Genomic DNA, 19,867 nt, shown 5'->3' on the forward strand with positions numbered 1-19,867 from the left:
AAGCACGTAAAATAAATAAAAAATTAAATTTAAGACTTAATTATATGAATGCTCCATTATTATTATTACTATCAATATAAATATTTATATTATTCTTAAAATCATTCTTATTATTATTATTGTATGCTAATTTGTGCTTTGTTGTTGTCTTATGCATCCGTCCAACATCGCTTCTCATCTTTTAGTGGATTGCTTTTCCTTAATTTACTGTTCGTTTTGATCATGCACGATTGTCCAAATCGAAAGAGATGCATTACTATACTATATCAAACATAAACATTATGATAATTGCACGTAGGTGCTTCAAGCCAACAACTATTTATATATTCTAATGTACAATACTATAAATTATCGATAAATATATCGTTTTTAATAAATCTTAGTATATATATTATTATGTAAGACTGTTGGAAAGGAGAGAAGGAGGTATTATTTTCCGGTATTATATTAGTATTTTGCGTTAGGCGAAATAAAGTGTGATAGATCGTACACATATTTAAGTTGAGCTGTACAGTAGGTTAATTCTAATCAACTTGCAGAACTTGTTGACTTTAATTTTCGTTATAGACGCCATAAAAGGCAACACTAAACTAAAACTTATTTATCTTAAAACTAGATTATGAAAGGGCGTTGTAATATTATAATAAATAATATTATATAATACAGATATATCATTTTTGTTTGTTCTGCAAAGGAGGTTAACATATATTATTGAGCCTAACATATAGTTTTCATATAGTTGTATACTCTTATTTGTATATATATTTGAGATTAGAGTTGAGTAAAGAATAGCTCTCAAATCACTTTTATAGGTAATGAAATTTACTTTGTGGGCGCAAAAAGATAAATACTAAAACCAGTTTCTTTCGTATTCTGGATTACAAATAGATTTTCTTTATATATAAAATATATTTTATATTGATATATATTATATATTTATATAAAAATATATACATATATTTATGTATTTAGTATGTATTTTTTAAGTTCTTTATTTAATATATTAAATATATATTGAGTATAACAGGATATCAAAACCAATTACTCAATATATATATAAGCAGTTAAAAACCTTACATGATTTATTTAATTTAAGTCTAAATAAATTACACTCATAGTTATGATATTTGTAATATAATAAAACAATTTCTAAAATATATATACATATCTAATTAATTCTAATTGTATTAAATAGTTGCCTAAATATATTTATACATATATATTCTTTTCAATCTAGACTATCTGAAATTTATTGTAGTTCTGTGTGTGTTTCTAGTAAGCTTAGCCAGTGTTTATCGATATTATTTTCGCTGTACTTTATAACTAATAGATTTTTGTTTATTTTTGTAGGTCAAACCAGGGCAAGAAACAACACGGCGCTGGAATATTCCGGTACAAGTGGAGCCTCCGGTGATTCGCCTCATCCGGGCCGCATGAGCTTCTTTTCGAAACTTTCCTCCCGTTTTAGCAAACGGTAAGTGTGCCCAAGGCATTTCACATCAATTTGATTTGATTTTATGTTTTTATTATTTTTTTGTTTTTGTTTTTTATTTGTCGTTATTTCTTCTCTAAATATTACAAGAAAAGCAAATGCAGTTTACAAAAATTTCAATTTACAAAATTTATTATTTTTTCATATTTCATATTTCTTATTATTTAAAATTTCTTTTTGGATACAATGATTTTGTTTCATGTTTCATTCTTGCATATTTGCACATACACATATATGTACATATGTATGTGTTTACGTTTTGTACCATATCCGTTCTAATTTTTTTTTATATATATTTTGTTTTCAATAACAATTCAAAATTATAGGGCAGACCCTAGAAATTAAGTTAATTGAAATGTAAAACGAAAACTCGCTTAAAGTCTTTCTATTTAATTAGTTACAAAATTAAAAAAAAAAAAAAACATATAACAAATAAAATAATACAATTATTTTATTATATTGGAAATAAAACAATAAGAATATTAAAAGAATAAAAAAAATGTATTAAATGTAAAGAATTTTACAAAAAATATTAAATGTAATTGAAAGTTTTTATAAATTGTGAATAAATTAAATAAAATACTTTTACATTTTGTGACTAATTAAATTAATTTTATAAGTAGTCAAAATTATTTCTGAAACGCCATAATTCATAAAGAACTATTTAAGATCTTTCGCGTATATAAAAGCTGAGCTGAAATTTGTTTTAATTTAGTAAGCGAGATGACAGAACTGGTCAAAAGGCGCGATGTGCTGAAACGGAAATTAAATCTGAATAAACTAAATAATGAGAAAATATGGAATGTACTTATCATAGAATGAATTATCTCAAAATTAAATTTGCAGAAATATGAACATATACATAGACAAAAGAAAATTGTGAATTCCCTTAAGTTATTGAGAAAAATATGTAAGAAGTCATAATAAGCTAATGTGAAGTGATGGGGGAATTATGAGACTAACAATAATATTGTTTATCTGCGAATTTCAAGGAATTATATTTTGCAATTTTAATATTTAGAATGAAAATTAATTTCGTTTATCAATTTGTTATTTTACATTATATTTCTTGATGTTATGTATATATTTTTAAATTATAACTTACAGAACCTTTTATTTTTTATTATGTTACATTAAAATCGTGTTTCAGATCTAAATTCCAATTCAGTACATCAAAAACCGGTTTTGGATTATTGTTTATAATTTTGTTTAGTAGTTCATTTAATTCAATCAAACAACATAATGAATAAATATTTAAGCATACATTCGAAGCGAAACTGAAATCAAAATTAAAGTTTAAATCGAATACATTAAAATCAAATACATTTTAGATTGAGGGCAAATGCTTCGCATTTTCATACATTTTTTATTTTTTCAGTTTTGCATGTTTATTTAAATTGGTTTTCAAAATTTGTAATGCATTTTAAAAGTTTTTATATATTTTTGGTTGCATGCAGTGTTTTTATTTTTTAATCAAATTAATTATTGATTTTTTTTATTTTATTGTAATTATTATTATTTTTTAAAATTTGTTTTTCATTTTGTTTCCTATTTATTCTGATTCATTAAAACTAACAAAATGTTTAAAAATAAAAATATGAGCAAGTATAATATCATAAAAACAAAATACATATGGAATTATGTACACACACACACATACACAGGGGTAATTGGTTAAGAATAAATTCGAATATCTAAAAATATAAAAAATATATATAAATACAAAATTTTTAAAAATATATAAAAAATAAAAACTTCGGTTCATTTGAGATTCTTTTAGACTTGTTTTGATTTTGATCAAACTCAATTCGCGGATACAAAACAAATACAAAACTTCGCATACATACATACATATATCTATATAGATATATAACCAAATATATATAGTATATATATATATATACAGATCGGAATGAACAGCATCCAATTGGAGATCTGTTATCGTTCGATTTGAGATATATTCAATCGCTCTGTCGCGCGCTCTCCGTCACTCTTTTACTTTCTATTTATTGTTATGTGCATAAGTAGGGTATTAAGTCTTCTATATGTCCTTCACATTTACTTCTTCTCCTCCTTCTTCTTTATTTATCTACCCATGTTTGTGTATATACATTATCATGCCACCAATTAGGAGCCTTAAAAATTGTTTATTGTCTGATTTTTTCTTCATTTTTAAATTAAAATTAAAAAGTATTTTTTTTGTTTTTTTTTGTTTTTTTTTTAATGCAAAATATTGAATGTTTTAATAAAAAAAAAATTGCGTTTACTTTTCTTTTTCCAAATATGTCAATGAAGAGAAAAGAACAAAAACAAAAGAAAACAAATGAATAAACAAATAAAAAAAATGTTTTATTTTCTATACATCAATTTTTGTTGGTTTTTAACATTTTTTCCGTAAAATCTGTTTTGATTTCATTTCTCGTATTTGTTTTCTTCTTCTTCTTCTTTTCTTCTGTTCTCTTTTTTTTCACCCATTATTAATATTTTTTCCAGCCGTGAATAATTTGTTTAAAATTTTTTCTTTAATTTTAGGCCAAACCAGTAATTAACAAACAAACAAAAAAACAAGCATTAACTACTTCTTGTTAATAGTTCTAAACAAACTGAAAACAGAAACAATCGATTCCCCCTAAAGTAAACGCTCGTGACGGAGAGATAACAGAGTGAGAGAGAGAGAGACATACAGATAACAATGAGAGAGAGAGACAGAGAGAAAGATACAGTTATGATACAAATCGCGAAACAGATAAGATCAGAGATCAGAGCGGTTTTGATTCCTTCCGATTCGATTCGATAAGCCCCTCCTCCAAAAGAACGTCGACAACGTTGAGTTCCGTTACTGTTACCGTTACCGTTTACCGTTAATAGAAATTCACAAACAAACAAAATAAATAAATAAAACAAAGCGTCTATGTTTTAATACAACATTATTAACTAATTATACTTACACATTTATATTAATTAAAAATACATATATATATATATTTAAAGTAAACAAAACGATAAACAAACAGAAAACTTTTTTTCTTTGTTTGTAAATTAAATTTAACTTTAATTTTCATTTGATTTGCAATAAAAATAAAAATTAAAAATTTCAAATCATTTATGAAATTATACAACAACAAAATAGAACTGCTGCTGCGTCTTCTTTTTCCTGTTTTCTTTTGCTAAATGGAAAAAAAAGAGAAAAGATTATTATTAATATTAAATGCGAAACGCAATATTTTAATTATATATATATTAAATATTTATATATAGACACACCAAAAGCAGCTGCGAGTTATATATATATAAAAATAAAATACAAATTGCAATTGATTGAAACAATTTTTGTATGTGTAGTCTATCCATGTATGTATGTATGTACGAAGGTATATGTATTTATCATACACAATCACGATCGATAAAAGTAAATAAAGAGTTTGATACAAAAAAAAAAAAAAAAAAAAGAAAAATCAACATTAACAAAAACTGATTATTATGAAATTGATGTTGGAAGTCTAAACGCATCAAAGCAAGCGTCTTTTAGTCATATAAGAGCAATGATTAAATTAGTTAAAGTATCTATATATATATTTATAAATATAAATAAATTGAAAATGAAAATGTATTAAAATAATGTGCATGTGTGAACATTTTATTTGTACAGCTGATTATTAACTGTAAATCGTGTGTTACCTTTAAGGGCACCTTCAGTGCTCTGACTTAGTTAATATATCTATTAAGTTTCAAAGATGAAAAGAAAATCAACAACAACAGTAACATAATATACAATTAAATAAATAAATACATTTAATTAATTAGCAATAAATTATGTGGATTAAAATTTGTTAAAGAAAGCAAAAAGTATTTAAACTTCAAATCAATTTGACATTTTTATTTCTTCATTCCCCAATCCAACATTCATCATCTGAATATCATCCGGAGAATATTTAACAAAACTGAAATATTTTCATATTGGTTTTTGTTTTGTGTTTAGCAATAAGAAAAAAAATGCTTTAATATTTATTAAATAATTCGGGATTGAGTGCAGATTATAAGAAATTCTATGTATTGTTTCAATTAGGTTTTCATTTAACAAGATTTCAGTTGATTTAATTTTTAATGTTTTACACTCCATAAAGTCCAGAATCTATAGGTTATATAGAGTCTATAGGGGTTATGAGCGCTTAAGAGTCTATAGAGCTAAGAGAGTCGAGAGAGTGTATAGAGTCTACAGAGTGTATTTAAATTAGAGAATATATAAAGTCTACTTTGTACAGATTAGATAGGAGTATATAAGGAGTATTTCCCATTTCCACTGTTATTAAATAGATTCAATGATTTGATACAGTATTTAGATTAGATATTATTTATTTATCTGAGTAAGAGAAGATGTGGCGATACAGTATTAAATAAATTTTAAGAATGTAATGTATGTAAATATTTTCTTGTGATATATCATTTGTTAACGTTGGTATATTTTTGATAAAAATCCTTTAGAATTAGAAATGTTAGCAAAAATAATAAAAAATATAGAAAATTATAGTTATCTAAGTTAAGTAATATTAGTTGAAAATAAGACTAGCTTTGGGGCTCGCTTTGAATTAGATTAAGATAAGCGCCGTTAAATTTACAAATTAAGCGCAATTTTAGTCATTATATAATTTATTGAATTAATCAATTAACTTTTAGTACATCTACAACGGAAGAGGCAGCCAAGCCAAGAGTTTTGCGTTTCACATGGTCTATGAAGACGACATCGCCACTGATGCCCGATCAAATTATGCAGAAGATAAGAGAAGTTCTTGATCAAAATAACTGCGACTATGAGCAGCGCGAAAGGTAAGATATTCTATTATAAATGTACATTTATAATACGTATATATAATTACATATATATGTATATTTTTCAACAGATTTGTACTCTGGTGTGTGCATGGCGATCCCAATACGGATTCTTTGGTTCAGTGGGAAATCGAAGTTTGCAAATTGCCGCGACTCTCGCTGAATGGCGTTCGATTCAAGCGTATTTCTGGTCAGCGAACAACATTAAATTGCATATTAAAAATGTTGATTTATTAATTGTTTTTTAATACACTATCTGCACAGGTACTAGCATTGGCTTCAAAAACATTGCGTCACGCATTGCTTTTGATCTCCGTCTGTGACTTGACAAAACGACTAATGATAGCTGCACAGCCGCCACCAGCAACACCACCACCACCACCACCACCACCACCACCACCGATGGCAGCGATACGAAAACCACCTCCACTGCCAACTATCAAACGGCTGACAAATCGTTGCTGCGTCGATCATTTAGTCAACAACAGAGATCAAACCGATTCAAGATTCGGAATCGACCGAAGAAGAAAAGTTCAGGCGGCGGCGGCGGTGGCGGATTGCTGTTGTCGGCTTTTCAAGTATACTTGCCCTTTCGATCAAAGGAGGAGGAGCACACGCAATCACAAATCAAATTTGATGCGTTTCGCTCAGCCGACAACGAAGACGAGAGTGAGGGGCAGCGGCTAGAGTTAATGCCCAGTAACAGCAGTAATATGGAATCTCAAGATAAAGACAACCAGATGGCCAATGAAGAGGGCGGTGAGTGTGGCGTGGTGGCAATGGCTGGTGGTAGCAGCAGCAACGGCAACGGCAGCGGCAGCGGTAAAGTCAGCAAAGGAAGTCGATTTAAGAGAAACATCAAGAATACCAGAAGTCTAATTGTGCGCAAATTCACATCCACCACCAACTCCAGCTCGAACTCCAACTCCAACTCCAACTCAGCAGAGAAAAAACCAAGCGAGACTAACAACAAAACCAGCACATCAAAGCACTCAAGTGAGATGGCAGAGCAGCATGCAAATGCAAATGTTATGGATAACGATAAGCCAAACACCAAACAGAAAAAAGTAGCTATGTTACGCACCACAACTCTCTAAATAATAATAATAATTATAAAACAAAAAAACATGCATAAAAACACGTAAAAATTGGAAAGATCTGGGCACTGCCCATCTCTCTCTATTTCTAAATATATATATATATTCATTTATATATATATATATATAATATATGTATTTGGCTCCAATCATAGCATGAACACGTTTAGCATAGAATCTCAAAGTAAAATTAAATGTTTCATTGAACTATCGCATATTTGAATATCTTATAACAAAACGCAGACAAAATTGTAACCACAATTTAGGTACATAAGCACCAACAACAACAACAACAACAACAGCAGCAACAGCAACAAACCAGAAGCATAAACGCATCCCATATATGAAGCTAATGTCTCCTCATATGTAAACACACTTATTATATATTGATATTGATATCGTTAATTGCTAGAAAGCGTAGGTGAGAGCCACACCGTTTTAATTCAATAAAAGATAAATATATATATGTATGTATATATACATATACATATATATAAAAGTATATGGAATGAAAAAAGCATTTTCTTAAAGAGGCAAACACACACAATTTTGTTAATATATACATAATAAATTTAGGATATTTTTTCTGTTTGTCAAAATTTACCGATTTGATCCAAAAATTAATATATATAATATTTTGTTGGTTTTTGCATGAACGTCGTCTACTATATAAAATCTATAAAATTTCCTAAATTATTATTTTTTGATTGTTTAATTCTTTCTCCACACGAGCTACAAGCGATATAAAAAAATGTAAATTGTATTTATCTAATTATAATTATTTAACCACTTTGAAAATTTACTGTTTTGCGTTCAAATTTATTTTCCGTGTTTACGTTTAAATTGTCTAGTTATTCATAGGTGGAATTGAGGTGGGTGAAACAGAAAACCTGCTTCAATTGTTATTTTATCAAACAGTTGCTAAGGTGAGTATTTAAATGACGGGTGTTAGGCGAATTCGATCTAATGCAGTCACAATTTGGAAGAATATTAACTCAGTTCAAAAAAAAAAAAATATTAAAATAAACTTAGCAAACCTTTAGGTGATGTCACTAATAAGCTGACGCCAATGCGCTTAATGAGGTCACACAGAAAGGCCGATAGCCTTGCATCAGTAAATACAATTTATAAAAAAACATACATAATTCTTTATAATTCCATCAGCTGGACTTTCTTTTACATACATATATTTTTCAAGTTAATAAAAATACCAATATCTCGACTGTAAATTATCACAATAAATATTATAATGAGTAAATTAGAGATTTTAATTAGGCATAAATAATAAAATGGAATCTCTTCAAGAAAATCAGTTTTCGATTACAGCTCATCGTCAAGATCAAAGGTTTCAGCCGGAAAATCGCCCACTTCCACGGAGAGAGGTGAGACAAAGCCACCATAATTAGGTTGACAGATGAAATAGGATTTGCCGTCCACACTATAATGCATAAGTCTATTTAAAAATGTTTTCAGCATATATATCACAATGCATTTACCTTCCGTTATTCTTGCCCAATGGCTCATCATATTGGACACCAATATAAATGCCATTTTTACCCTCAAGTTGACCATTGTACATTACAGTGCCACGACGTGTAGGATTTCCTGACACACTCACCTAAAGAGACAGAGAGAAAGAGGTAGAGAGTGAGTGACTTTTGATGAGTAACCACAGCAGCAGGCAAATTACCTGGCAACGACTGCCAACAACACAAAGATCTGCACGTCTTTGTATTTCTTCAGCCTGTTCACGCCGTTTGATTTCCATTTGCTGCCTTTCCTCCTCATTGTATTTGCCCAGTCGATTTTGCTTTAAGAAATTCCGCACAGAATCCGTTCGCTGTTCGTATTGATCATTTGTAAGCTCAAATTTTTCAACCGTCTCTGTGTCAAATGTAAAGTTTGCAAAATTATCAATGACATGCAGTCGCATGCCATCGGAATTTATATAGAAACCCAGCTTGGCATCGTTGTCGCTTAGCGTTGTTACAAAATTGTCGCCTTTATACAACTCTACTTTCATGGTGCCAGCATTTCCGCCGGTTAAGATTTCCAATTTACTCTGCAAGAGCACAATTCGCACATCTGTTATTGTAGTTTACAAAAAAGTGCTTTAATGCTCACCTTTAGCTGAGAGATGGTTAAGTCCTTGGCAAATTTTATCTCAAAGGCCACGGTATCATTATGGGAATTCGAGACATTAGCTGTAATAAAGCCTGAATCCGAATTATTAACTTGCAGTATTTCCGACATGTTTAACTTCAGCGTTTGTCGTCACTTTAAGGCTTAGCCGATTAGTCTTCACGATGACCGATAATTTCCAATAAGGAATATCGTACGAGTTTCACGATATTCGTCTAAACTTTGTTAGTCTCACTGACCAGTGATAGACTTTAGCGGGAATGGTTACTACGTTACTATAAAAGTTTTAAGATATAAAATAAAAACTGAGTTTGAGCAAGTGTGTTTTCTGTTAAAAAAAAATCACTTGCACAAATATATATATATAATTTTGCATAGTAAGAAAATATTATTGAAATTAATTGTTTTCCAATTGGAAACAAGAAACCAGTAAAAATCGATTTTTAATTGAGACAGTCTACTGTCTGATACACATAGATATATCGATGTTTATGTACATCACTAGTTAATACACAAATCAGCTGCTTAATATCCTTAAAAATTGTGTTCAAGTTATGTGAATTAATGGCTATGCAAAATAAATGGCATTTGTTTATAAATATGCCAGTACATATAGATAATTATGATACATGATAAAATGTAAAATAGTGAATACAGCGATAAAATGAATAAGTACACAAGTTTAATAGGCATTGAGCAGCGAAGCAAAACTATGTATCATCCAAAGGAACAAATTTTAAATATCTTGACATACATACTTTTGCTAGTAGTTGCTGTGTGTGCAATTGTTCTGCTATGTGACTTATCCAGTCAGCGTGATGGATTCTTCTACTCCAAAAAAGATGGAGCCGTACTCGACCTGTCCGTATCCCATACTCAGGAAGTGCTTCTGCGGCCGGACACGGAATATCGTGGACAAAATGTGAATTGCACTTTTTGGGATTGCTTAAACATATACAAATGCGAGCATGACACACTCAAGGTATACATTTACCCGTTGCAAGAGTTTTTGGACGAGAAAACCGATAAGGTTGCCAGCACGTTGTCAAGCGAATACTTTCAAATCCTGGAAGCCGTGCATAAGAGTCGCTACTACACATCGAATCCCAATGAAGCCTGCCTCTTCCTGCCGAGCCTGGATTTGCTGAATCAGGATGTGTTCGACAAGCATTTGGCTGGTCCAGCGCTGGCTTCGCTCAACTTCTGGGATCGTGGGGAGAATCATTTAATCTTCAACATGCTGCCGGGCAGCGCACCTAACTATAACACCATCTTGGACGTGAACATCGACAACGCCATTGTTTTGGGTGGTGGCTTTGACAGTTGGACATATCGTCCCGGATTCGATGTCTCGATACCGGTTTGGAGTCCATTAGTGCATCAAACCAACTTGTTGCCTGCCCACGCCGCATCTCATCGCAAATATTTATTAGTTTCTGCTCAGCTGAATCTTTTTCCGCAGAATCTACGAACTCTTACGGATTTAACGTTGACAGCTAAAAGCGCGGACCAAATTCTAATGCTTGGACTCTGTGATAACAAAGATTTGAAATCTCGCTGCACTCTGACAAAGGCAAATCCGAAGCGATGGGAATACCCACGAGTGCTGGGACGCGGCAAGTTCTGCTTCCTCGGACGCAGTCTGCGCATTGGTCAGCCCGACTTAATCGAGATAATGTCTCAGGGCTGTATTCCTGTGATAGCGATTGACAACTATGTGCTACCATTTGAGGACGTCATCGACTGGTCTCTGGCGGCCGTTAGAGTGCGAGAGTCGGAGTTGCATTCAGTCATGCGTAAATTGGAGGCCATTTCCAATGTCAAAGTCGTTGAAATGCAGAAGCAGGTGCAATGGCTCTATACCAACTACTTCAAGGATCTGAAGACAATTACCATTACAGCATTGGAGATACTTGAGAGTCGCATATTTCCACTGCTGGCCCGCAGCAGCCAGCAATGGAATGTGGTTAAGAGAAATAGTCGTTCCACATTTAATCCTCTATTTCTTACGACTCTCGCTCCAAAGTCTCAAGGCTTTACAGCTGTTATATTGACTTATGATCGAGTTGAGAGTCTATTCCTTTTGATACAGAAGCTAGCAGTTGTGCCGTCCCTGCAAAGCATTCTGGTTATTTGGAACAATCAGAAAAAGATGCCACCACATTGTAAGTTTATTATATTATTAATCTGAATTCAACATTAATTACTATGAATTTCTCTTTTTATATTTTTTTAGTATCTACATTCCCAACCATATCTAAACCACTGAAGATTATACAGACTCGTGAGAATAAACTATCAAACAGATTTTATCCCTATCCTGAAATTGAAACCGAAGCAATACTAACTATTGACGATGATATCATAATGTTAACCAGTGATGAACTTGACTTTGGGTACGTTAGTCATATGATTTTCTATTATCATATTATATATATTCGTTTCCTTTAGCTATGAAGTGTGGCGCGAGTTTCCGGATCATATTGTTGGCTTTCCTAGTCGCATTCATGTGTGGGATAATGCAACGATGCGTTGGCACTACGAATCTGAATGGACCAATCAAATATCTATGGTGCTTACTGGCGCAGCATTTCATCATAAATACTGGAGTCATATGTATACGTATGCCATGCCAGGCGACATTAAACATTGGGTCGATGACCACATGAACTGTGAGGATATCGCTATGAATTTTCTTGTAGCGAATATCACAAACAATCCGCCAATTAAAGTAACGCCGCGAAAGAAGTTCAAGTGCCCCGAGTGCACAAATACGGAAATGCTGTCAGCCGACTTGAATCATATGCGGGAACGTTCAGCTTGCATTGATCGATTCGCCAAGATCTATGGACGAATGCCTCTGCGCACAGTTGAGTTCAGGGCAGATCCTGTACTATTTAGAGACAATTTCCCAGATAAATTGAAACGTTACAATGATATTGGAAGCTTGTAAGCCCTTAATATTTATATAAATATCATATATATTACAATTAGTAGGCGAAATTACTCAAGACTTAACCAAATATGATATATAAGTCAATGTTATATGGTATTGTAGTAACGATGAGACGTTCTGGACCTGCGTTCATAATAATTTTTTAAGTTTTAATCAAATAATAATAGAATATATGTTGATGCCATAGAACTTAATTATTCATTTAAGAGAGAGTATTCAAAAATAGGTCCTGCTATGATTTTCCTATATTAATGATTTATATGGATGTTGGCATGAGTTTACTGAAAATAATGATATTTCATATTCTTATCAACTGACATTAAACAATTGATCACTTTCATTAGACAGTGAAAATAAACACTTTATAAAACAAAACTAAGTCAATTTTCATAAACCTTTCTGTAAATTGATATAAAATCCCATTCGCCAAAATCAAGCAACAGAATTTCTCGTGCTGAGCAGAATTTTAATTTATTAAATATATAAATTTTTTAGGACCATATTATGAAAATGCAAAAATCTAAGGCTGGATTTCTCCGTTTAGTTGACAAATTAGAATAGTTTTTTTAATATCAATTAGGGGCAGTCAATTCTATGCTCCATTAACAGAAGCCAGATATTCTTTATAGCGTTGCTCCTGCTGTTGCTGGAGCTTTTGAAGTTTCTTGAGTTGTCCTTTGCTAATCTCTTTGCCGTCTTTGTCGTGTGTAGGAAGGCCCTACAATGAATTTTTTTATGAAATATGTATATGCTTTTGCAAATTATACATGTGTTTATATGTATTCAACTTACATCTTCACCAAATGCCGAGTACTTTTCGGTTTCATTGAGAAACATTTCTTTTGGATTGACGCGACGTTGAGCTTCCTTAGCTGCTGCCGCCTCTGCCAAGGCTTGTTTCTTGCGCTCTTTTTCCAAAGCCTTTTCCGCTTCAGCTGCCTGCTTGGCCTCGCGTTCGCGCAACAACATATCCCTGTCAACCAATTTGACGGCATACTTGCCATCATCTTTGTCTTCCAAGCGAACGCCCAAATTGGGTAAGACATCATCACGGAGATCATCACATAGCTTCAGTATGTCAAACGCTTTTAATGCCTTCGCTTGCTCACGCACTAAATTACGGAACTCGGCCACTGATTGGACGTATGGCATTACTACGGCCTCGTGATCATTGGTTGCTGAATCGGAATCAGCTCCTCTCAGCGGGAATCCTATGCCACCGCGCGGACCAGCAATAGCTCCAAATATATGCAACAGGTCCGTCACATAGCTGGCTATCTTCCGCAGCAACAGGCTGTTGAGTCTGGATTTATTGTCTCGTATGTAGACATTCGTCGTTGACACCAACTCCCGTACACAATCTAAAGCACTGCGCGTATCAATGTTATCTGAAATAGGCAAAGAACAATTTCGATCAGAGATATCAACATATACATAATTCAAATATGAAATCTTACCACAAAGAGCTGCATGAACTTGTGCCTGGACATCGTTAAATTTAGCTTGTAGGGCCGCCTCCACAGCTGTCCACTCACTAAATTGCTGCATAGGCTCTCCGGATAACACCTGCCGTGTTAGGTCTTTGACATTCAAAAAGAATTCCTAAAATCAAATGTAAAGTTTAGCTTGAGTATAATATTTGGGTAATTTAAACTTACATTGAGGAATTTCTCATATTGAGTTGCCATTTCCATGGTGTTTTCGGAGTAGTCGAGCGTGTCCTTCCAAGAGTGCAACAGGAATGCCAGACGCAACTGCGTTGCTGAGTGCTTTTTCAATGCCTCTTGAATTGTGACGAAATTCTTAAGAGACTTTGACATCTTGCAGCCGGCAATTGTCAGGTGGCCGGTGTGCAAGAAATACTTAACCCATTCTGATTCACCGAACGCAGCCTCGGACTGAGCCAGCTCATTGTCATGATGGGGAAACTTTAAATCGACGCCGCCAGTGTGTATATCAAATATGGATCCAAAGATATCTGAAGCCATGGCGGAGCATTCGATATGCCAGCCAGGACGACCACGACCCCAAGGACTATCCCACCAAGGCTCGCCAGCCTTGCTCGCCTTCCACAGGGCAAAGTCGTTTGCCGATCGCTTCTCTGACAGTCGATCCTCAGTGACAGACAAATCACCCTCGCCTTCCTGCAATGATGCTGTGTCTCCGTAGGCCTCGGGCACTAGCTTGGCGTAGTGATGCTTGTCGCGTTTGTCAAAGCCATTGACATCAAAGTAGACGGAACCGTTTACCTCGTAGGCAAGACCATTGTCAATAATACGCTGTATAAATGCAACAATCTGAGGCACGTACTCCGAAACTCGCGTTAATACATCAGGTGGTAGAATCTGAAATTATTCATCAATATATTATGAGTGCTTCAATAAAGCTATTTAGTTGACTTACATTGAGTGATTTCATATCATTGTGAAATTTATCTTCCCAAAATCGGGGTAGGGCTTCGAAGACGGAATTATCATTAACATGAGCACCTTGCTTTCCATCTAGCCACTCTGCAATGGGATCCTTTGCCTCATCCAAATAATGGCATCTCATTTTAGCAATTTCTGCTTCGTTGCCACTGCTGACAGCTTTGGTTAGACCTTCGACTGCGTCGTTCATACGTTGCAACATCTTTTCAAGCATTACTTTCTTATCAGCATCTGTATTTTTATCACACTTGACTTGTAATAAACTAAGCACTTCTTTTTGCTCATTTAGCAATTGCTCGAGTGGCAGCTGAGCAGCTGCAGTTGCATACTGCTCAAATAGATGATATTGACGGGCTCGCTTTATGATTTTATCGTCGATATCCGTAATGTTCATGACATAGTGGATGTTATAGCCAAAGTAGTCGGCCAATATACGTCGCAAAATATCAAATGAAATGTAAGATCTGTGAATCACACAAACATGACAAGATTAGATAGGGAAGACGTCGAGAATGCTGATGTGGCTCCTCACCTAGCATGTCCCATGTGCGAGGCATCGTACACAGTCGGACCGCAGCTATACCATTTAACATTGTTTCCGTCCAATGGTATGAATTCCTCCTTTTGTCTGGTTAGACTATTGTACAATTTCAATTGAGGCCTTGTTGAGGCTTTTGGTGCTTGCCACACCGGTTGCACACGCTTAGACATTTTGGGAATTCCTTTAATAGCGTTCGTAAATTCCAGCACGATTAGTAATCGGTGATTAATACTCGATGAAGTATTTTTGAAGTCAGCTGTTTAACTCGTTTACTAAGTCAGAGTTGCTAACAAAATATCGATATGCTTGTCCGGCAAATTCTTATTGGACAACATATTTTTTGAATATTCAGATTAAAACTTTTCAAATATTTAGCATTCTGCATTTATTGATATATGGCCCCCAATATTATTAAATACCAATTCAAAACATCAAATTATTTATACACTCAATAAAAGTATAGTATATAAACTGTATACAGAAATATATATATATATTTTTAGTTTCGGAAGCAACTAAATATCTGATTTTATATTTTTTGTCATAAATACTTCGTTAATGCTAGTATTTATATGTCTAATTGCTGCCAATGGGCTGTGATTTACAGGCAATCATATACACTGGAAAAAGTCCTTTCGGGAAATTTTGTTGACGCACCTTTCTTACAATTCGAAAGCCAGCTTCTCTTAAAAAGCGCTCATATGATTCAAGCGGACGCGTAATTGACGAATCCTCCTCATCCTTTATCACATCTTTAGATGTACTGACGTTTTCCTTAATGCAAAAGTAAGCACCTGGCTGCAAACTAAACCGCATGCGACGAAAAAATGCTACAAGATCCGGATCCGTCAGATGTCCTAAAACCCATTGACTCCAGATTAGATCATATTTATGAGTGGGTGAGAACTCTTGAAGTCCCATATTGTATATTTCGCCCAGGCTATGGCGACATACGGACTCTGACGTGCATATCTCTCGGGCCTTCTCAGCAAACGCAGCATCTTGTTCAACCAGATCAACCGTGTCAAACATCGGTATTAAAAGATTTCGTGACACTCGTCCAATTCCAGCACCGCAGTCCAGAGCTAATTTCTTGCCTGGCACTTTAAGTTCACGGAGAAATATCCTTGACCCTTGTATATCGATTGCGCTGATGTAGCCAAGACCACCGAGCATCCCGTTTACAGTTGCTGGAACTTCCGACCAATATTTTTGTGCCTTGTTATAAAATTCAGGTACAACCTTTTCATTTTTCAATTTGTTGGGGCTTTGAGCTTCGTGTTTCTCTTCCAGCACTTCATCTTTATGGTTGTTTACTGTTGACAAATTTGGTGAGTCCTCCTTGTCACAGGCAGTCATAGGATTTGTATCTAGCTTAGAATACATGTTCGTTGTTGTATAATTCTAGTCATAAAATTTGTAGTAGTTGAATACTAAGTAGTTAAATTATCGTCAATGCCACTTACCGCATACTTAGATTAATTTATAACAAATAAATGTGCGCAGGGCTGCATCATAATTATTTTTTTTAAACTAGTTCTTAGAAGAACCAAACAAAGCTCAAATATGTTACAAGACTATTAATATCGATATACAGTGTATTCGATACATTAAAGAAAAGAAAATAAAATCAACAGGCGTAATTTTTGTCAAGCTGCAAAAACTTTATTTATTTATTTAACTAGAAATAAAAATGACTCTCGATGTCGATGCTCAAAAGAAAGATGATAAACTTTTACTTGCGACAATACACCAGGAATATAAAATTCTAGCGGAATAGTAAGAAAGTACAAATTTACATTGCCAAAACAATAACAAAGGCATTTTACAGCAAAATGATTGAGTCAGAAAAGGTCTCAGGTATATATGTAATTCCGAGCTATGCTAATTCGTTGCGTGAGTATATTTATATTAAATAGCATCAACAACAAAGTATAATACTTATTTAACTTAATTTTCGTAGAATGGTTTGGCGTGTTCTTTGGCCGACAAGGTTTCTATGAGAATAGTGTATTTCGATTTTCAATACTGCTACCGGATGGTTTTCCGGACGATAAAACCACTCCAGTAAGCACCTAATTATGTATACTTTCATGTTTTTATAATTGTAATTTATTCATTTAAGGCCATTGTCTTCCAACAAAACGTTGTGCATCCACTTGTGTGTCCATTCACAAACAGCTTAGACATCAGTCATGCATTCCCGGAGTGGAGATGTGGAGAAGATCACCTTTGGCAAGTGCTGAAGTACATGCAAGTGATATTTGCCGATCCCTTGGACTGCATACGTAGTGTGGGCAATACGCAGGAGCTGAAAAACGTGGAGGCAAGCAAGCTGCTGACCACTAATCGAGAAGCATTTGCTGGACTTGTTCAAGAAAGTATTGCAGAGAGCAAAGCCCATATCTATGATACGCCACCAACAGAGGATCCGCATTATATAGTATTTGAAAAGTTCCAAGAAGACATACACGGGCCAGTCTTAGATCAAATACGAAATGGAAGGACTACAAATTCGTCTCCAGAAAGTGGCGGCGGAGGCGCGGCCACTGGTCTATCATGGGTTAAAGTTAAAGAAGGCGAATTTAAACCATTAAGCATTGAATAGTCATAACAATCAACGTATGTGTGTAAATTATATAACATTCTATTAGTTAATTAATATCCTGCAGTCTTATGAGATAAATAATTAAGACTTCTTTATGAACTTTTCACAGTTTTTTATCCACTCGTGCTCCAGCTCTAGTTCAGTGTCATCCCAAAGAAAATGTGTTGGCGGTTTGTCATCGCTAGAAAACACGAACCTCTGGCTGAGCTCGATAGCCAATTTAGAGCGCACGAGTCCAATGCCACCGACTTGTGGCCAAGCTGGATGATACACTCGTCCGGTTTGCGGGTGCATATAGAGCTTATGTGGCTGAAAGGGAATCGATAGATCTGGACCACCATGTGCATATGTTAATATATGATCAGTTCGACCATCTGCATCCTTTTTTAGGTGCTCTGTAAAAACAATGGGCGTGTCATCACAGCGAATATAATTCCTTTCACGACCGCAAGGCGACAAGTAGGGAAACATTTCATAACGCTGTGTTTCATTGAAGCGCAGGCGGCTGAAGAAGAATTTCAGGAATTTCTTCTCTTTAAAACAAGATGTGAAGTTTTTCATTTTGGCATCGTCTAAAAAGAGCTGCAAGTGAAAAGCAAAATGGCAACAAGAATATCGGAATACATGCATGCATACATCTACGCACATGCACATATCTAGAAATAATATACATGTGTGTACATACACACCATGCCTTCGTGATCGATGTAATAGAAGTACTCTCGTATCCTTGGCTCAGGCGACTGTCCCTGGGTATAGAGCGCGACAGTGCGCCGTGGAATCCAATTGAATATCCAATTTTTAAACACTAGGTTCTTCGTGTGGAGTACAGCAATACCTTGATCGAGGAAAGAAGTCGATCAGCGGATTGTTTACAATATTAATATAGTACATTCATATATGCATGATCCATTTTTAATGTATGCGTGTGTATATTCAGAATATTTAACTGAAATTTTTTTTTATATTATAACAAGTTTATTTATATGAATCCTAGGGATAGTGGGGAAAGTCTATTTTTTCTTTTTATCATTAGTACTGCCGGTCTTTTGCATGCGAGCCACTTGCATGTTCTTTAGCTTTTCATTTAGCTTCTTTTTAGCATTTTTGTGCTCTTCTTCCTGTCGTATGGTTTTCAATGGCTTGGGATGCAGAAATTCTTTTCGGGCTTCTCGCTTTTTTAGCTCACCACAGCCGTGAACCTCGGGCAGGCCGTGCTTGAAACAGAAACGTTTGCTGCAGTGCTCGCAGTCCTGGCCCATTAGGCTGGTTCTGGTCTTGCAGCGTGGATAATCGCACAGGTTATCTACTGTTTTAACGGCAGTGAGTACTTCATCTAACTTGAGATCGACCACTTGGCTGGGTATGCGCTCCAAGAGCTCCAGTGTGTTGTTCGTGCCATAATTGGCTGGTTTACCAGGCTTAGTTGGTGGGAAAAGTGGCGCAGTGTCTACATTGGCTGAGGGCGATTCATTGCTGCTGGTGGCTTTTTGTTGTTTCGCCTTGTCTACATATGCAGCACTTAGTGAAATGTTTTTCAACGATTGCAATATATTTATTACCTGCCATTGTAAATTGATAAGCTAAACAAGACTTTCGTCAATTTTAGACTAACGTTATGCAGCACTATATAGAATGTTCACCAGAAACAAATTCGGTATTTTTTAGTATATTTTGTCATGTCGAAAGAGAAAAATACAGGGTGCTCTTTTGTTGAACTTTTCAATTTTAAAACAATAATTATGTTGTTGAAAACATATTTTAATTTAAAAAAG

At 34.2% G+C, this 19,867-nt stretch overlaps 8 protein-coding genes across 28 annotated transcripts in view; 3 read left to right on the top strand and 5 right to left on the bottom strand.

The window, feature by feature from the left end:
• LOC108652812 (par-1) overlaps positions 1 to 7,902 on the top strand; it is a 34,004-nt gene extending 26,102 nt beyond the window's left edge. For 10 of the 21 annotated variants that reach the window (XM_089261959.1, XM_089261937.1, XM_089261940.1 and 7 more), the window contains 4 exons: positions 1,351 to 1,474; positions 6,167 to 6,316; positions 6,391 to 6,509; positions 6,584 to 7,902. In XM_089261959.1, the coding sequence (XP_089118085.1) occupies positions 1,351 to 1,474; positions 6,167 to 6,316; positions 6,391 to 6,509; positions 6,584 to 6,642 (452 nt within the window). In that variant the 3' untranslated portion in view covers positions 6,643 to 7,902. Of the gene's footprint in view, positions 1 to 1,350; positions 1,475 to 4,024; positions 4,500 to 6,166; positions 6,317 to 6,390; positions 6,510 to 6,583 lie in introns of those variants that run through there. The other 11 variants (XM_089261958.1, XM_089261942.1, XM_089261943.1 and 8 more) reach the window with 4 other exon arrangements.
• Positions 7,903 to 8,561: 659 nt separating this feature from the next.
• Positions 8,562 to 9,784, bottom strand: Tbcb (tubulin-binding cofactor B). The gene is made up of 4 exons (XM_018103177.3): positions 9,541 to 9,784; positions 9,107 to 9,478; positions 8,913 to 9,034; positions 8,562 to 8,854 (listed from the first exon to the last, which is right to left on the bottom strand). Exons 1-4 carry the CDS (start codon positions 9,667 to 9,669, stop codon positions 8,737 to 8,739), a joined length of 741 nt encoding a protein of 246 aa, XP_017958666.1. The 5' UTR covers positions 9,670 to 9,784; the 3' UTR covers positions 8,562 to 8,736.
• Positions 9,785 to 10,041: 257 nt separating this feature from the next.
• Positions 10,042 to 12,548, top strand: sotv (exostosin glycosyltransferase sotv). Its single transcript, XM_018103149.3, has 3 exons — positions 10,042 to 11,723; positions 11,795 to 11,954; positions 12,010 to 12,548. Exons 1-3 carry the CDS (start codon positions 10,223 to 10,225, stop codon positions 12,509 to 12,511), a joined length of 2,163 nt encoding a protein of 720 aa, XP_017958638.1. The 5' UTR covers positions 10,042 to 10,222; the 3' UTR covers positions 12,512 to 12,548.
• Positions 12,549 to 12,959: 411 nt separating this feature from the next.
• On the bottom strand, positions 12,960 to 15,734 carry CysRS (cysteine--tRNA ligase, cytoplasmic). The gene is made up of 6 exons (XM_018103148.3): positions 15,476 to 15,734; positions 14,918 to 15,407; positions 14,173 to 14,859; positions 13,972 to 14,116; positions 13,307 to 13,902; positions 12,960 to 13,232 (listed from the first exon to the last, which is right to left on the bottom strand). Exons 1-6 carry the CDS (start codon positions 15,652 to 15,654, stop codon positions 13,107 to 13,109), a joined length of 2,223 nt encoding a protein of 740 aa, XP_017958637.1. The 5' UTR covers positions 15,655 to 15,734; the 3' UTR covers positions 12,960 to 13,106.
• Positions 15,735 to 15,852: 118 nt separating this feature from the next.
• Positions 15,853 to 17,089, bottom strand: Ntmt (N-terminal methyltransferase). The gene is made up of 2 exons (XM_018103172.3): positions 16,951 to 17,089; positions 15,853 to 16,888 (listed from the first exon to the last, which is right to left on the bottom strand). Exon 2 carries the CDS (start codon positions 16,868 to 16,870, stop codon positions 16,061 to 16,063), a length of 810 nt encoding a protein of 269 aa, XP_017958661.1. The 5' UTR covers positions 16,871 to 16,888; positions 16,951 to 17,089; the 3' UTR covers positions 15,853 to 16,060.
• Positions 17,090 to 18,146, top strand: peo (ubiquitin E2 variant domain-containing protein pendolino). Its single transcript, XM_018103179.3, has 4 exons — positions 17,090 to 17,263; positions 17,316 to 17,380; positions 17,448 to 17,551; positions 17,610 to 18,146. The coding sequence occupies exons 1-4, from the start codon at positions 17,178 to 17,180 to the stop codon at positions 18,090 to 18,092; spliced, it is 738 nt and encodes a 245-aa protein (XP_017958668.1). The 5' UTR covers positions 17,090 to 17,177; the 3' UTR covers positions 18,093 to 18,146.
• LOC108652970 (UPF0598 protein CG30010) lies at positions 18,069 to 19,726 on the bottom strand. Its single transcript, XM_018103187.3, has 3 exons — positions 19,655 to 19,726; positions 18,782 to 18,930; positions 18,069 to 18,674 (listed from the first exon to the last, which is right to left on the bottom strand). The coding sequence occupies exons 1-3, from the start codon at positions 19,659 to 19,661 to the stop codon at positions 18,174 to 18,176; spliced, it is 657 nt and encodes a 218-aa protein (XP_017958676.1). The 5' UTR covers positions 19,662 to 19,726; the 3' UTR covers positions 18,069 to 18,173.
• LOC108652976 (uncharacterized) lies at positions 19,003 to 19,797 on the bottom strand. The gene is made up of 2 exons (XM_018103195.3): positions 19,655 to 19,797; positions 19,003 to 19,599 (listed from the first exon to the last, which is right to left on the bottom strand). Exons 1-2 carry the CDS (start codon positions 19,659 to 19,661, stop codon positions 19,106 to 19,108), a joined length of 501 nt encoding a protein of 166 aa, XP_017958684.1. The 5' UTR covers positions 19,662 to 19,797; the 3' UTR covers positions 19,003 to 19,105.
• Positions 19,798 to 19,867: the final 70 nt, after the last annotated feature.

Source organism: Drosophila navojoa, chromosome 5, assembly GCF_054131105.1.
Source record: "Drosophila navojoa isolate 15081-1374.11 chromosome 5, UAZ_NAV_1.0, whole genome shotgun sequence".
Taxonomy (NCBI): domain Eukaryota; kingdom Metazoa; phylum Arthropoda; class Insecta; order Diptera; family Drosophilidae; genus Drosophila; species Drosophila navojoa.